Source organism: Urocampus carinirostris, chromosome 17 (assembly GCF_059441175.1).
Source record: "Urocampus carinirostris isolate Australia breed hairy pipefish chromosome 17, RoL_Ucar_1.0, whole genome shotgun sequence".
Taxonomy (NCBI): Eukaryota; Metazoa; Chordata; class Actinopteri; order Syngnathiformes; family Syngnathidae; genus Urocampus; species Urocampus carinirostris.
Genome location: NC_142365.1, coordinates 18,997,246 through 19,015,814, shown reverse-complemented (window position 1 = coordinate 19,015,814; position 18,569 = coordinate 18,997,246). Strand labels below are relative to the sequence as shown.

Here is an 18,569-nt window from a genome sequence, read left to right as displayed (position 1 = left end):
GGACTGTCTCAGAAAATTAGAATATTGTGATAAAGTTCTTTATTTTCTGTAATGCAATTAAAAAAACAAAAATGTCATACATTCTGGATTCATTACACATCAACTGAACTATTTCAAGCCTTTTATTATTTGAATATTGCTGATTTTGGCTTACAGCTGAAAAAAACTCAAAAATCCTATCTCAAAATATTAGAATACTTCCTCAGACCAAGTAAAAAAATAATTTTATAACAGCAAAACTAAATCAAACATTTGAAAATGTCCATTGATGCACTCAGTACTTGGTTGGAAATCCTTTTGCACGGATTACTGCATCAATCCGGCATGGCATGGAGGCAATCAGCCTGTGGCATTGCTGAGGTGTTATTGATGCCCAGGATGCTTCGATAGCGGCCTTCAGCTCATTTGCATTTGTAGGTCTGGTGTCTTTCATCTTCTTCTTAACTATACCCCACAAATTCTCGATGGGGTTCAGGTCAGGGGAATTAGCAGGCCAATCAAGGACAGTGATGCCATGGTCAGTGCACCAGTTACTGGTGGTTTTGGCACTGTGGGCAGGTGCCAGATCATGCTGTAAAATGAAATCCTCATCTCCATAGAGCTTTTCAGCAGATGGAAGCATGTAGTGCTCTAAAATCTCTTGGTACACAGTTGCATTTACTCTGGACTTGATGAAACACAGTGGACCAACACCAGCAGCTGACATGGCTCCCCAAACCATTGCTGACTGTGGGAACTTCACACTGGATTTCAAGCAACTTGGATTTTGCTCCTCTCCAGCCTTTCTCCCGACTCTGGCGCCTTGACTTCCAAAAGAAATGCAAAACTTGCTTTCGTCTGAAAAGAGGACTTTGGACCACTCTGCAACTGTCCAGTGCTTCTTCTCCATAGCCCAAGTCAGACGCTTCTTCCGTTGTCTTGAGTTCAGAAGTGGCTTGACCATGGGAATACGGCTATTGTAGCCCATTTCCCGGACACGTCTGTGAACTGTGGCTTTTGATACCTGGACTCCAGCTTCAGCCCACTGTCTTTGAAGCTCCCCCAAATTCTGGAAGCGGCTCTTCTTCACAATTTTGTTAAGGCTGCGGTCATCTCTCTTGGTTGTGCAGCGTTTCCGGCCACATTTTTCCCTTCCAACAGACTTTTTGTGGATATGCTTTGAAACTGCACTCTGTGAACAGCCTGCTCTTTGAGAAATTTCTTTTTGTGTCTTACCCTCCATCAGGAGGGTATCAATGATGGTCCTCTGGACAGCAGTCAGATCAGCAGTCTTCCCCATACTTGTGATTTAGTTTACTGAACCAAGCTGAGTGTTTTTAAGGCTCAGGAAACCCTCGCAAGGTGTTTCGAGTTAATTAGATGATTCAGGTGATTAGTTGAATAGCCTACTTGTATACTTTTTCATGATATTCTAATATTTTGAGATAGGATTTTTGAGTTTTTTTAAGCTGTAAGCCAAATTCAGCAATATTAAAATAATAAAAGGCTTGAAATAGTTCAGTTGATGTGTAATGAATCCAGAATGTATGACATTTTTGTTTTTTTAATTGCATTACAGAAAATAAAGAACTTTATCACAATATTCTAATTTTCTGAGACAGTCCAGTATGTACTGGACAGTACTGCTTTGACTATCAGCAGTGGTATGGCTTCGCGTGCACTATAATAGACTTCACTCTCTCCAATTTGGAACGAAATGGAGAAAAGTTGCTGGAATCAATTTTGTCTCTGAGCCATACATACTCATGAAAAGAGCCATATATGGCCTGCGAGCCATGGGTTCCTGACCCCTGCTTTATATGAAAGCTCAATTATTATATGTTCATTTTGAGACACTTTATGATGAAAAGCCACAGAACAAGCTTAAACCAAAAACAAACGTTCTACCCAGAAGCTTTAGCAAAGCACTTTGCAATGCAATTTGACTGGATAAGAGGTAAGAGAGTGCAGAGCTATAGACAAGGCATGCACACTCTTTCTCCTTTCCCCAGCGCTGTCTGCACTGAAGGTAAGTAGTTAGTATCCTCGTAAGCAGTATTTTGTGACATTTTTAATAAAACAACTTTGCTTGGACCTTGTTTTGAAACAATTATTTAGGACAAAATAGACAGCCAAAATGAACCTCAACACTTTAAAGTAATTGCTGGTGGGAGACGAATTTTAAACGGTACATTTATATTGATATGGGACACAGGCTCTGGCATGATTATTATTTCATAGATTTGATCGAATCATCCAACGTCACACAGTGAAATAAAATGTGCTGGCGAAAGGGTTTGGCGGATTTGTTGAATTTTGTCTTCAAATATATGGTGTGACTCTCGTGTAAAAAAAAAAAAAAAAAAGCAAAACATTTTTGCTTTTATGGCCTTTTGGGTCAAAAAGGTGCCAGACCCCTGGTTTACAGGGGTAAAAAATATTAGCTTGATTTTATTTATTGTTTATTTGCCTGTCCCTAAAAAGTAGACATAGGTTTCTCAGTGAATTTAGGTCTCTACTGACCAAGCAATGTACCTAATTGGTTTTAGCATTTGTATTAAATATTTGAGTGAATCCGGAGTATGTTCAATAAAAGAGGTACATTTCATTGTACCCATTATCCTTGTTTTTAAAAAAAATAAGTTTTCTATCAGATAACTCAACTAATCGTTTAAATATTTGGTTACTTGTCGACTACTACAATAGCCGTTTGCTGTACCCCTAGTAAAAAGGTTTTCCTGTACATTTTCCTTTACCTTAAATTGTTAATATTTTTCTGCAGGCCAAACTGATTGTGCCCAACAGCACTGCGGGTCTGATTATTGGCAAGGGTGGAGCCACTGTGAAAGCAGTAATGGAGCAGTCAGGGGCTTGGGTGCAACTCTCCCAGAAGCCGGAGGGCATCAACCTGCAGGAACGAGTGGTAACTATCAGTGGTGAACCCGAACAAAACCGCAAGGCAGTGGAAATCATAGTACAGAAAATCCAAGAGGACCCTCAGAGCAGTAGCTGCCTCAACATCAGTTATTCCAACGTCTCTGGCCCAGTGGCTAACTCAAACCCTACCGGATCGCCCTACGCTAACACGGCCGAGGTTTTGCCGAACGCAGCGGCTGCAGCCGCCACTGCCTCCAGCCTTCTGGGCCAGGCTGGCTTGACAGGAATGGGTGCCTTTCCCACTGCCATGTCCAGCTTCTCTGGCAATGACCTTCTGGCCATCACATCAGCCCTCAACACTCTGGCCAGCTATGGCTACAATACCAACACCTTAGGCTTGGGCCTTAACCCCTCAGCAGCCTCGGGCGTCCTCGCTGCCGTGGCGGCTAGCGCTAACCCTGCAGCCGCTGCAGCGGCTAACCTCCTCGCCTCCTATGCTAGCGACGCGTCCAGCAGCGCTGGCCACCCTGCGTCAGGGCTTGGCGGTTTCTCCCTCGGTTCCCTTGCAGCTGCAACAGGTGCTTCCAATGGTTACCTAAACGCTTCATCACCACTGATGGCCTCCTCCCTTCTAGCAACAGAAAAGCTCGCAGACGGAGCCAAGGACGTGGTCGAAATCGCTGTTCCCGAGAATCTGGTCGGTGCAATTTTGGGGAAAGGAGGAAAAACGCTGGTGGAGTACCAGGAGCTAACGGGAGCTCGCATCCAGATATCCAAAAAGGGAGAGTTCATCCCTGGTACTCGGAACCGTAAAGTCACCATCACAGGGTCGCCAGCAGCTACACAAGCAGCGCAATATCTGATCAGCCAGCGAATCACTTATGAGCAGGGCGTGCGCGCTACTAACCCACAAAAAGTGGGTTAAATCCAAGAGAGAGAGAGAGAAGAAAGGAAAGAAGGAAAAGATGAGAACAGAGCTAGAGAGGAATTCTCAAGGGGCACAATAATGAAGATAGGGAAACGTCCAAATATGTATTTAATTTTTCAGAATTTAATGGGAGGATCAAAAAAGGAGGAAGAGGGGGAAGCACCGAAGACAAGTGTGTGTGATATTTGAATGTGTTCTGGGACTGATGTGTCCTGATGTTTTTTAAACGTTTGCGTCGATTCCTTTCTGATGATGGGGATTCGAGCAAGCTGAACTGGTCCACTGCCAAGCTGCAGATCTAAGGGTGAGGCATATGGTTTCACCTTCCTCAAAAACCTCATTGCTGACTTTTTGTTTTTTTTGTTTTTTCTATTTTTTTTATTTTGGTTCATTGGTTTTATTGTATGTTGCAGACCTCAGCTCCCGGTGAGTTGGGTGCATCTACTGAGATTACAGTCAACTAATGGGGCTGTTTTACAACTCTTTTTCTTTGTATACAATGTAGGAGGCACTGTTAAAGGGAGCCGCTTCAAAGCAAACACGTTTACGAGAAGCAAATAATTTAATTAATACCTATGTTGACATTGGTTTAAATCTTACATTGTAATTGAATTTTTCTAAAATTGGGTATTTTATATTTTAGCTATTATTTATTAGTACAATCCGATTCAATGAAATCAGTATTTAAACCTGCACATGCAGGTTGATCTGAATGTAAAAAAAATGCCTATTGATATTTTTTATTTACAGGGATCAAAAGTTTTAGAGTGAAAGAAATGTATTAGCCAAGCCCATTATGAACTTTACAGTTCGAGTCAGCAAGTATAGTTCAGGGGCTCAATAATCCATGTGAGAGGATAGAGGAGACACACAGGAATGTATTAATATAATGAACATAAAAAGACCTTGCCAATGCTCCCACAAACACAAACATTTAAATAATATCCAGTAACGGCATAAAACACCCCGAAATAAGTCCTTGTTTAACCCTTTTAATGGTGCTACAGGATTGGAAATAAACCTTTCCTATATTCACCTCCCAAACTCCAAGTCAGACTTTGCCGATTTATTGCCCTGCTATGAGTAGATGTCACCCATGCTGTAACAAAACCAGAAGGGTCGATCGACATCAGCAGTTCAATCCCGTATTAGAGTCTCAAACACTGGCGTGCACAGAAATGTTATGAGGGAGTGTTCCGAAGGGGGGTAAAAATTATTTTAAGAAAGTATGAGTTGTTATAAGCAAAACAATGCAAAATATTTTTTTTACGAGAGGCAGGACTTAAACACCACAATAGTCTGTGCACGCCACTGTTCTCAAGCCTATCCTTATTTCATTAAAATTGCCATCGGCCAGAATATACCTAACAGTATTTGCCTTATTGTCATATGTGAATAACTTAATGAACAACTTAAACATCAGACACGTACTGAGTTGTGTTGGTTGTCCTGTTCAGTGCAAAGGGAACAAAGCACTAGCAAGAGCATTTTGGTTTGAAATGCTGTATGAAACGATATCTGTGAACAAATGAACTATTGCCTTTACATTCAGGGTACCAAATATTCTTCACAGGTATCCTCTAATGAAAGGGAAATCAAGTGACACTTTAAAAGAAGGCTTGGTCACGGGTCTCGTGTGAGCCATCTTTCTCAATTTGCATCCAGATAAAAGTGATTCCTTCAATTCATTGAGGCAGCCTTTTCTCAATCCCCAAAACACGTAACTCATCGCTAACTTATAAATAAAACATCACGTAAATTTTTGCAATTTACTTCTTTCATAGATAATACTGAATCGAAAGTGGGAGGGGCAACTACTTAAGCACTCAAGAGTACCTTGGCCTCCCTGTGAGCTGCTATCCATTGTGTTCATCTTGAGTACGCTTTGTCTATGAAGACTGCACTGTGAGACATTACGAACACAATGTTAGGCTTGTCTGTCCCGCCTGGGATCTACTTTTTCAAGGCAAGACCTGACAAGAGGGAGAGCTCTATAAACGCATTTATCTTCCAATGTCCTTCAGCACAGGCACACTGCACTTAAATTCGAGGACGTGTTCTGATCAGTAAATTTATGTTTTTTCCTCCCAAATTCTATCATACCAATGCTCGCCTACCTCCCAATTTTGAAATAAGACATCCATCTTCCAATTGTCCCTTTTTGTCAAAGCTCTATGATCAGCTGTCAGACTGGTCCGCTGTGAGGGTTTGCTTAGTACCTGAGAAAATGTTGATATATTTTTGTGGAAATTTTTAACCTAGAGTCTTTCGTCCCACTGCTCTTCTTGGTTATTCAAACCATTTCTGAACACAAACAAATTGTCTGTGTGAACATTATGTGAGACCATTTTCACATTGGGCCTCTCTCTCCTGGACGACTATAAAGAACTCGTTACCAATTTTTAGTCATGGGAAACTGAATCTTCATGAAGCACTTTTTTCGAGTCTTTAAAACAAAGGCTCGTGTAATGGAATTTAATAACATTTGAATTGCCATCTCGAGGAGTAAAAATGATCACAAATGCTTCGCAACGCGTTATTTAACATTACTACAAATTTAGATTTTTGTGAAATAATTGTTAAAAACACCATTGTACTGCTCTCTGTTTTAGCGTACAATACAATACAAGCACAAACCAAGGGGGGATTATCAATGCAACTGGACTGTTTGAGTGCAGGGAGCTTTTCCTCAAACTTCTGATCAAAGCAGTGCCAAATAGTCTTTGTTTCTGCACCTCATTCGCTTTCCTCTTTCTCTCAACATCTGATTCGTCTTTTCATGTTGCCGTTTGTCATCATTTTTTAGGTCCTAACTTTGACCTGTTGACGTTCTGTGTCTTTTTCCTCTCTGTACAGTACAATGTGCTCTCTTTCTCCCCCTCTTTCTCCTGTCTCATCTTCTCATGAGCGGTGTTGGGTGTGCTGCTGGTGGGACTTATGCATTTGGTCAAAAGGGTACGCGACTATTTTGCCATGCGGCCAGGTTCACAAGCCGAAAAATGCACAAAACACCTGCCTCCAAAACTGTGACACAAACAGATCAACCAGCAATTTTAAAGCAAAAAGTCCAATTTGGTCCAGAACAAATAGGACTTCTAAAAAAGAATAAAAAAATAAAAGAACATTTCTTTCCTCAAATGAAAGCAGATATTGGTTGAGCATTCATTAATCGTCACGCCGGCTGAAAAACGGAGCTAGTGTCACAGCCTCTTAACAATATGAACGGAATGCATATAAGATAAAAGAAAGTATATCGGGAACTCGTTTGTGACCTCAAGCTTAAACGATGACATCTTTTATGCATATCCTCTTATCTAAAAATGACTAGAATTAATTTCTGTGGAATACAATATGTCATGTCATATGATCTATATGTACTTTATTGTAGCTATTCTAGTTTGTAGTCTAAATGCAGTCCAGCGTTGTCAATACAATGTGAACTACTATATGTTATACTCGTGTGGATGATGAGAGTGCCAACTACGCCTGATTAAGATTAGCTTTGCAATTTGTTTGTGCATTATGATGACTCATCAACCAGTGGTGTCCATATTTCTGTCACTGATTATTTAGTTTGACAGTAAGAAAATGTAAAGAATATTGGAAGCAATATAGTAGCATGTTGTCCTGTTTTTGTGTTTTATGTCTGTTGTATGAACCTTTTGAATTTACTAAAATTTTGAATGAATAGGTTTACATGTACTTTTTGTAAGTTACAAAGATGCTGCTATTTGATAAGTCAACTCTACGAAATATTTTAGTGGAAAATATGTCTGATCGGTGGATTAGAAATATGCTCACAAGGATGGGAGTGTCAGATGAGGTGTATAGAATATTGCAGTAATGATAAGATGATAAAAGTAATAATAGACTCCATAGTACAACCTGTGCCAAACTAGACCTCTGCAGCTTCTGAAATTGTTGGTGTGCGCTCAATTGTTAGACATCAATACCTTGTTTTAGAAGTGCTAAACAAGTGCCAACCAAAAACTGTCTTCTAAGATAAAAAAAGATAATCAAATACATGATGTAAGAAAACAAAGGACAAGAAACTGTCTGTGCATCGTTTTATCCCATAAGTACATAGAAAAAGAGGATAAGCTTGTGATATTTTTTTTTTTTTATGGATTCATGCTGTTTTACACTCCATGCATCTCTTGCGTGTTTGTTTGACCTGTGGCTTAAGTACTGCTGTTTTCTCACAACGTCTTTAATGGCCAGCATGGACTAAGCATAACATGTTATAAGCATTCATAACATAGCCATTAACAATCAAAAATGTGTTTGTGGAGTTAGGTGTTATCTTTTTGCACGTTTTGTAATGCATGGTATCAGAGAAAAATTCTGGAGGACTAAAAAAATTGCAAAAATTGGCGAGGCGACTCGCATGTAAAACATTCAGAACCCCGCATGCAGTCAAATGTAGAGCCTTTAAGTTCAATCGCCTCATGTTTATTATGGAGTTGTGTTTTAATGTTGTGAGTTGGAAAGGAATTTATTATTGTCATGTTGGCCCAGAAAAACAGCACTGACAGAGTACCCATATCTTGATATCTCCAGATATCTTCAGATATTATTTTTTTTTTGTTTATGGGTTCAGAAAGTTTAGAAAATGGAAAATACCAAATCTGAAGATGTAATTGGCAACTCTTTTACGAATATCAGATACAAGTAGAAATTTTCTTTAACAGGTTTATTAATCTTATATAATGTTTATTTTGTCAGCCAGAGCTTGAAAGCCTACTTCCAATCAATGAATGTACCCATTACATCTTTTTATTTGATTTGATCAGCCTTTAATGTAAAAAAGAAATTAATCAGGGCAAGAATGTCACAAACATGTAGAGTTAATATCTATGTCTGATTTCATCTATAGTCAGGTAGGCCTTTCATGGCCATTGTCATAAACCAGATATATTCAACTCCATTTCCAATTCACTGTTAACATGATCTTGTTTGTTAGGTGTTCGATAATTGCACTTTGCTGATAATGTGGTCACAGTAGGTGTGAGATGAAGCAAACTACATAGTTGTTGTTTTTCGGATGTAGTTTGTTTTTAATTATTTTGGGTCAAGACGTAAAGGGCAGCATTCTCCTATAAAACAGAGTCGTGCGTGTTCCTTCTGTCAAAAAGCATCGTCCTTCACATTCCCTTCAAGAGATGTTTGTGTGAGTGCTTTCTTTTTAAATAATACGCGAGTGACCCTAAGAGATCTATAGTTCGTCTTTTTTATATCTGTCTTTGTTAAACGTGTCTTGGAAATGACAAAACGCATGCAAATTCTCAAACCGATTCTCCTGGGGGCTGGAAGCACTAAGTGTTGCATTTTATAGTCCAGTCTGAGAAGCATTATCAGCACCAGCAAAAAGGATATTCTCTCTGCCACCTTAACATGACTCCCCCTCTAAAAAGGGAATACAATTAGGCATGGAATGTTAAAGGCCTGCTTACACAAGTAATATTTTGGTCTCATTCTCTTAGGCTTTCAGCCCTCACTTACTGTATTGCATTTGCTGCTTCATATCTGAATGCCAAATGAATTACTGTACCATTCCAAAAGTGTATTCACTCCACATGTGTTCTGGACATTCATTGGCCTCCATGAAGCATGAAGGCAAGGACTGCTAAAAATGACAGAGTGGCCACGGCTGCTCCATCCCACTACCCACAAAACATTACTCCCAGCCACCCTTAGAACCTCATTTACTTGCGCCTCACTTTCTCCATTGGAAGAGCACCCTTTAAAATATTTCACCTGAGAAGATCTTTGCCAAACAACTGTAGACTTTTTTTGTTTTGTTTTTTTACTTTGACCCTGGTAACCTCCCAAGAACTTGGTTAAATCCTACATGCCCAAGAACTCATGCATATTTCGGATGTTTCACTGTGTTGACTTGCAAACTGCGAGAGTTGTGTTTCTTTTCTGGTTCTTTTGCTAATGTGCAGGGTTGAATGTTTATTTGCAAAATGTACATCAAAGAGGGCATGCCGGATTGTTGAAATGTGTACACTGTAATTTTCTTTTTTAAATCAGTTTACCTCTGTTATTACTCAGAGAAAAAATGGACTGACAGCATACATGCTAATTATTGAACGAAAGCAAAAGTGATTTGGATTGCGGATGCTTTTTTTTCATATTCATAAAGGGAATATCTAATGTTAACAACCTTAGGGGCTTTTAAGGCCACAATATAAAACACAAATTCTCATGTACTAACAAATGTAAGGACAATGCCTTATAGTACCAATGTGGAAAATGTGTGAAAGAATTTTGTGGCCTTTTTTTGTCTGAATGAGTGCCAAATAATTATGTACTGAGCCAAAAGGCGGCAAGCCTTCATAACATAGTGTTAGTTGACTTGAATGTTTTTGGGATCCATTCCTCTTGACAAACATCACCCTAATTTGAAGACATGAGCGCTCAGGCACAATTGTTATGCTGCCAGTCTGTTTTTGGCTTTTGTCAAAGAAACATCTCAGAAGCGGAATGTTTTCTAGATGATTAACCTATTGTTGAAGACAAAGACAGCTACAAGGCGTGGGGAAGAGCGGGACGACTTAAAAAAAAAGTGTCATTGTTTTATGTGTTTAATTTAACATTATTCATAAATAGATTTAACAGTAATGACTATTTAATGTAATGTAGTACTGTGTTTGTAAAAGAAAATCAGTGAGTTGTGTTTTATGACTCGTGGACAACCAGTGAAGTCAGCATTTCTGTGTTAATAATGAATTGTTTTTTAAAAATTATTTTTGCGACGGCAACAGAGTCATTATAAATGTTCATTTTAACTTCTCTTGTCTTGTTTCTTTGTTTTCTCCACCTTGTTCACTTGAGTCTGTCTGACAAAGAACAGCAAACCTTACATTTCATGAAGCTGAAATGTGATATTGGGTATCTATTATTGAATCTGAAGAAGAAGTTGTGAGTAAAAGGAAATATAAACAATATAAATCTGCATGAATGGCAATTACAATTCATTTGAATTTGACAATGTGGTTCGTCACAAAGGTACAGTACCGTGTATGTATAACAAGCTACTCAATTAGGCCCTTTACACACAGAGCAAATATGCCTTTAAGCCTTCAATAGTTGACAAATTATCTTTAAGTATCAATAATATTTTAAAATAGCACGATCCAAATTAGTTTTTTAATTAAGCAGAAAGATTTTCTCTACGGTCAACCATGAACACTGAAGTACTCTTGCTGGAAATTTAGCAATTCTGATTCAAGGTTTGATATGGCCTACCAATGGGATTCCTTAGCATCTGACTAATCTGTCCTGATTGAGTGAAGACATTTATTTTAAATGAGGATTATTTTTTTTTTAGTGTTGGGTTTGATTGATTGATTATACATATTTAACCTTCATGCTGTATTAGGAATTGGCACTACTAACCATTGTAAATTGCTCAATTTTTTAACTGGGGTCTAACTCAGTCCAGACCACAAAAAGAAAGGATTATAACTGAATATGCATATAGTTAATACTACATCCTAACACACATATGCATCCATAACCATATATCCCCAATGTAACTTGATTTTATGGCCCTTGAGACACATCACATATTACATTTTATAACCCTGCAACAGTTCACTGGAAAACCTAACACAGCATAAGTGTTAAACCTAATCTATCCAGGTAAGTTAATTGGGGTTATTGTTCGCAATGCAAGTATCAGTTTTTTTCAGGTTCAATCCAAAACAGTGAAAATGACCATGTAAACAACAGAAAGCCTTCCACTGGCGTGATTCCTTAACAGTTTTGCGAGTTGGTTTGTTAATTGGTTGGTTGGATCCCTTAACCACTGTTGTGTGTCTTGGGCAAGTACAGCCTGGTAGTGCCCATTCCTCTCCAGGCCAACATAGAACCTAGCCCCTCAAAAAGCTGTCCCAAAATATCACTTAATCATAAACAAATTATGATATATCACGGGTTAATTACTGGAAACAGCAAGATCGGAACTAATACTAGTGTCCTATAAATTCATTTCATGATATGCATTATTTAACAATACAAAATTGATGTGGAGCAAAATTCATACCATCTGTGATATACAATATATATCATATTGTAGGTTTCCATATTCCTATTTTAAAACGCTAAACAATGACAACATCAATTCCAATTCTTCTTTAAAGACGAACTTTTTGCATCACGCAGTGCGTGTGTTTTTAGGTCGACAAAACCGCAACACTCACCAAATGTGCATTGGCTTTGTTCTTGTATGGCTATGTTATATTTTTCTGCACTGATTTCCTGACCAGATATTCAGTTTTACCTACGTTGTGATTCAGTACATTTCACACCAACTGCACTACTAGTCTTAGAAATAGTGCATCATCAAGTGAAATAGAAATGTAGGAACGTTTTTTTTTGTACAAGCAAGCAAAAAACAACATTGCCAGGTACGACAGCAACACAATTCTCATAAGGGACAGTGTGTATTAAGTGCCTCTAAAAGGGAAAACGTCCATACAAAAAAAGTAATATTCATTTAAATAATAAGAAGTACAGAAACAATCATACAGAATTAACATTCATTTTTTAAAATTATTTGTGGTAGATAAATTTACATTTGTTTTACATACCATGAGCCTAACCTCATGAGCCTAAGGGAGCTTACATAATTGTCTAACATCTTGCTTCTACAGGTACCCAATATCCACAAAAAGGATGGGCAAAAAATAAAATGGTGCGTTTTGGTCACTTAAAAGTTTCTGTAGTTGGTGTTCTTCCTTGTGAATTTTAGCACTTGTTTTTGGTTGCACCACACGAGGAGTTGGGAACCTATGGCTCGCGAGCCATGTATGGGTCTTTTAATGAGTACATGTGGCTCAGAGATAAGATAAGACTATCTACTGTCACACGCGGAGCAAATTTACGCAATTGCGAAGTTGGGATAAAACAGAATGCTCAAAGGGTTCGGTCCAGTATATATAGGGACCTAATATTAACTCGAGTTTACAGTTAAGGTGTCACACCAACAGACCCAGTTTTAACTGTAAATCGCTAAATAATCCTTTATATGGAGGCTCATTAAACAATCCATGTTCATTGTTAATGCACTTTTAATGAAAAGCCACAATACAAACTTCAACAACCCAAAAGCTCTAGCAAAGCACTTATATCAATTTGGTTGTGTTAGCGGTAGGAATGGGCGAAGATGTACACAAGAAGTGCGCACTCCTCCTCACTCAGGGCCGTCTGCACTGAAGGTAAATACGTTGTTATCCTCGTTTCCAGTATTTTGTGGTATTTTTACAAAATAACTATACTCGCATCTTGTTTTGAAACCATTATTTAAAACAAAAATGACTGTCAAAATGAGCCTCAACACTCTTAAGTAACTGCAGGTCTGAGGCACGTTTTAAGTGGTATATTTATATTCATATGGGACACAGGCACTGGCATTTTTATTAATTCATAGATTTCATCTAATTAAACATCACACAGTGAAATAAAATGTGCTGAAGAATTAGCTTTTGTCGGGAGAGCGGGTTTGGTGATTTTGTTGAATTTTTTCTTAAAATATGGTGTGGCTTCTTCATATGAAAAAATATAATCAAAATATGTTTGCTTTTATAGTTTTTCTGCTCAAAAAGGTTCCTGACCCCTGCACTACATAATATAGAAAGATCTAGTGGTCAACTATAACAGAGTGTCCCTTTAAAAAGAGTGGTTAAATGGTTGTTGGAATGCTAGAAATAAAATAGTTTATTACAAGTCAGTAAGCAATACTAATTTAATTTCCCATCCATCTACTTTCCTCAATTGAAGGCAAAGCTGGAACCGATGCCAATTATTTCTTAAGTTCATTAACTCCTTTACCAGTTTTTGATTGCATTGTCCAAAATGTATTCAACACTTTGTATAAATCACTGGCTTTTTGAATCTATGTCTGAAAGTGTCCATAGCGTATACATTCAAGCCAAATATTTGCTTTCATACACTGGACATGGAAACAAAGACTCACTTTTTACGACCGCGCTAGAAAATGTTCGCCTTTGTTTTGGCACATCTCAAAATATCCACCATGTTCCTTCAAATTGTGTGAATCCCTGCTGCAACACAAACCTAAGCCACATCTGATTCATGCTTTGAAACAGGGTAGCAATGGGCTTGAATGATAAAACTGCGTTGTCAAGGAAACAGGTTGTTCTGAAGACTGCAAATATGTCTCACTGGGATGCTACGATACAATGTTTCAACCTGCAGCCCCCAATACCACTGAAAAAAATGGAGCTCTCCTTTTCAATCCTTCAAAGTCATGCAGGTAATTGCCGAAGTTGTATTTGCATTCATAATTTAAAGGTCTTTAATAAGCAGTCTATCATCATCAAAATGATCGCACCCGTAGACTGCAAATCTCCTTTGTCAAAGGAAATCTTAGCTTTAGAAAACCTTGAGGTGACAGAGCGCTGTATTGAAATGATGAATTGGGGTGGGTGGGGTGGCGCTTGGAGGGGGAATGACTGCTTGAGTATAGAAACACACTCAGGCACCCTTTAACATGGTTCCTGATGTAACCATGGATACCTCTGTTTTACGGATGGAGTAATTTTAGCTGGAGTGGGATCCAACAGATAGATATTCCTCTCTGCATTGCACGTTGTACACTGCTACACAAAATGTCTAAATTCCAATATTTCACAAATACTATTAATTCATTCATTGTCCAAACGTTTATCCTCAACCCCCGGGGCCACAAGGGTTGGAGCAAGACACTAATGACTGGTTGCCAAACAATTGCAGGACCATGACTACAATTCTAAATATTACATGGAAAGTTGACCAAAAAAAAAAAAAAACGTTCCATGTCTGTATTTCTCTCTGTCCATACTGTGGGTTGTCCGAGTCGTCCCCACATTGTTAAACATGCATTAAAGGGTAATGAAACTATAAATTGCCAAAGGGTGTGAATCTGTATAAGGGTATTCCGCTCCAACACAGTCAGTTGGGACTGTCTTTAGTTGCCAATTGTCAGTGCGCAAAATGAATAGAAGAATGACATATATGGGTGGGGTCTTTAAATAATATTACTTGGGAGAAATGTTTTTGAGTTTTTTACCGATTATTTGAATCGATATTGTTTTTTTTTAGATAGATAAATACTTTATTCATCCCCGCAGGGAAATTCACATTTCCAGCAGCATTCCTTCGCTGAGAACAATACAATAATAAAGCAAAAGGAATACAATATACAAATACCCAATGTGACGTGCTAATAACCACTGTAGCGTGTTGTATAGAGTATTTAAATAGTGCTACATAAAATACACACTGCAATAAAAGTACAGTAATATGCAACGTAGGAGGTGTGGTTTAATGTGGGCCTTTACTCCGCCGGGTGGAGTTAAAGAGCCTCATGGCATGAGGAAGAAAAGATCTCTTCAGCCTGTCCGTGGTACAAGACAGTGACAGCAGTCTGTCGCTGAAGATGCTCTTCTGTCTGGATATAATGCTGTGTAGTGGATGTGATGAATTGTCCATGATTGACCGCAACTTTTTCAGTGCTCGTCTCTCAGCTACTGTTGTCAGGCTGTCCAGCTCTGTGCCCACAACAGAGCTCGCTTTCCTCGCCAGTTCATTGAGACGAGAGGCATCCTTCTTCTTGACGCTGCCTCCCCAACACGCTGCCGCATAGAAGATGGCGATTGCCACAACGGTCTCATAGAATATTTTCAGGAGCTTTTTCCAGATGTTGAAGGAGGCCAGCCTTCTGAGGAAGTAAAGTCAGCTTTGACCTTTCCTACATAGAGCTTCTGTGTTGGCAGTCCAGTCCAGTTTGTTGTCCAGCTGCACACCCAGGTATTTGTAGGTCTGGACAAATTCTACACCTTTTCCTTTGATGGTTACTCCTGAAGTCCACCACCATCTCCCTGGTCTTGGTGGTGTTCAGGTGCAGGTGGGTTGCGTCGCTCCATTGGACAAAGTCCTGAATCAATTTCCTGTACTCCTCCTCCTGCCCACTTCTGATACATCCCACGATCGCAGTGTCATCAGCAAACTTTTGCACGTGGCAGGACTCAGAGTTGTTCTGAAAGTCCGATGTATACAGAGTGAATAGGAACGGAAAGAGCACGGTCCCCTGCGGAGATCCTGTGCTGCTAACCACAGTTTTAATGAATGAAGGGGTTTTTTTTGACCACAAGAAGGCGCCAAATAACGGACAATGTCCCTTTAAGAGAGGCAGGTACTGACACAGGATAGATAATGAAACAGGAAATCGAAATAAAACAGGACAAACTAGACGGGAACGAAAACTGCAGAGAATGATAAACAGGACAAAAATAGACGGAAACGAAACTGGAAACCAATATTAAACAGGACAAAAATAAACTGCAACAATATAGGACAGGAAATGCCAACAGGAAACAAGACCGAGTCAAAAACCCACGTCTTGCAGGGCAAAGGTTCGTTGACGGACTGACAAACGGAGAGTGAGAGCACTGAGCTTAAATAGACTTAAATAGATGGAAAGCGGGGCCAATTGGGGGCCATGGCAACCGTGACAGTACGTTTACATCCAGGGTATCTGTCTTACCTGGGGGCAGCCAGAGTTAGGGTCTGGGTGAGGTCTGGCTAAATTGGGTTTTCCATGAAAATTTTTTAGAGAAGGGGTCCAGCCTGTGCCATCATTATAGTACAGGACATATGGGTTTCCTGTTGATAAAAGGTTCAGTAACAAGTTAATAACTAGTTCAATACGAGTTTGAGGCTGTATACTCACAATATGTAAATAAGCATGACTGTTTTTGACTTATATGGAAAGAATTAGAGAAAAGTATGGATCGTTGATAGCCTGAGGAAGAGACCAAGTGCTGATAATGTGATACCTGGTAAAACAAATCTCTGGCCTGACAAACTATGTTAAGTTACCTGTTTACCCAAACGGCAGTTAACAAGACATACCATATTTCCCTATTATTCCTTCTAAAATGACTTTGTGTTCCGGATCACCTACCGTTTATGAAATTTTCAGAACAGCCAGATATGATTTGGATGTTAGGTCTGCTCTACATAAGCCTCCATAACCATGTTCGTTGACAATTCCTTTCTTCTCTCACCCTGAGAGGTAACTATAGCAGGGAGACAAAAAAAAACGCCTTAAACATTCCATTTATTTAAACAGCCAATAACATAACGGTGTAGACCCATTATAACATCAAAGCGCGTCTGTTGGACCCAACCAATAAGGCCGATTCTCTACGTACGGGTATGCGCGTTACAACGCACAAAAATTGTTTTATTAAATAAAATTTATTAAATACACAGTTAACATTATAGATAGTTCCCAACCACGTGGACAACATCCGGGCAACCAGAGTATTGGCGGCCATGATGGATGGTGCAAGTTTACCTCACTCATTATTATTGCGATTGACATCCGAAATATGGCAATCAAAGCTCTAGTTTTGCTGTCGTTAAACGTTTGGGCTTAAGTTACAACAACAAATGTTCACCGTTTTACGAATAAGAACCGTACTCGCTAGAGATAAGCGTGTTGATGTTAGGGTTCAGGTTCAAATAAGGCTAGTTTCGGCCTGGGAACGGAACACTATCATCAGCAAGGTGTTTTAGCGTATCCACGCCATCTCAGAGGATCACATTGCCTTCATTTGGTCCGAGCCTATCTCTGCCCTCCACTCACCAGATAAAAGTGTAGTCTTTTAGTCCAGGCTTTTAGGAACACCCGGGGTTTCCTTTGGGGCTCATTGGCCAAGAAACGGCGCAAAGATTTTGTCTAGGGCAGGGGCGGTCGGTCCAGTCCTCGAGAGCCGCATGTCCTGCATGTTTTGGAGGTTTCTCTTCTCCAACACAAGTGATGCAAATGTTCAGCTTGTTAGCAAGCATTGTGGGAACTTGATGATGATCCAGGTGATTGGAATCACCTACATTGGAGCAGAGAAACTCCAGAAACATGCAGGACTTTCGGTTCCCAAGGACCGTGTTTGCCACCCCTGACCTAGGGTTTATAACGTGCGTCCACTATCTCAGAAGGGCCCATTGCAAGTGAAGTTCTTGCTATGTTCACCACTAACCAGGCAACAGTCCAAGGTTCACAGATACCTCAACTGCCTGGGTCGTCAGAGCATAACCGAGGACACAACTCTGGATAGCTTGCTCCACTGCTGACGGCTTCTAGCCTGTTTTTGGGTCGTGGCACAGATAGCACCAGTCCATTCCTTGATGTGGTCGGCCCGGTTCTTTTTTGGTCTTCCTCTCCTCCTGCCTCCTGGTTTGTGCCCTGTATAATTATCTCTGCCATTCCTGATAATCTTGTGACGTGACCACACCACTAATGTTTTCGTCAAAAGTTCTTTGTATGGTCCAATGTGCCCTCTGATGGTGTTGCGCACCGTTTGGTTTGTCACATGGGCTATTTAGATGATGCCTAGAAGTTTTCCTGTTGCATTGCATCTCCATGATCTGGATTTTCTTTTCCAGCTTTGCTGTGAGTCCATCTCTCTCAAGGGGTAGAAGTAACCAGTGCTCCCATGAGTCTGATCTTTGATTTCACTGCTGTGTTCTTGTCCCTTCAGAGGGGTTTAAGTGTCGCAAGTGTGGGTGTGGTTTGAGATATCCTAGCCATGATTTCTGCTTCTGACCCCTCTTCTGATATAACAGCTTCAAGATATTTAAATTTGGTTACAGGTGGTTGATTGTGATATCTGTGGTGATACCTTGGGGGATGATGGCCATTCCTGTTTTTGTATTTAAAGTAAACAAGGGAAATGATGATACATTTAAGTAATCTTTGTTTCTGCTTATC

At 39.6% G+C, this 18,569-nt stretch overlaps 1 protein-coding gene across 2 annotated transcripts in view; it reads left to right on the top strand.

Annotated features, from left to right (window-relative positions):
- nova1 (NOVA alternative splicing regulator 1) overlaps positions 1 to 10,582 on the top strand; it is a 37,831-nt gene extending 27,249 nt beyond the window's left edge. For both annotated transcript variants that reach the window (XM_088320908.1, XM_088320909.1), the window contains exon 4: positions 2,762 to 10,582. In XM_088320908.1, coding sequence (XP_088177034.1) covers positions 2,762 to 3,781 — 1,020 coding nt within the window. In that variant the 3' untranslated portion in view covers positions 3,782 to 10,582. The remainder of the gene's footprint in view (positions 1 to 2,761) is intronic.
- Positions 10,583 to 18,569: the final 7,987 nt, after the last annotated feature.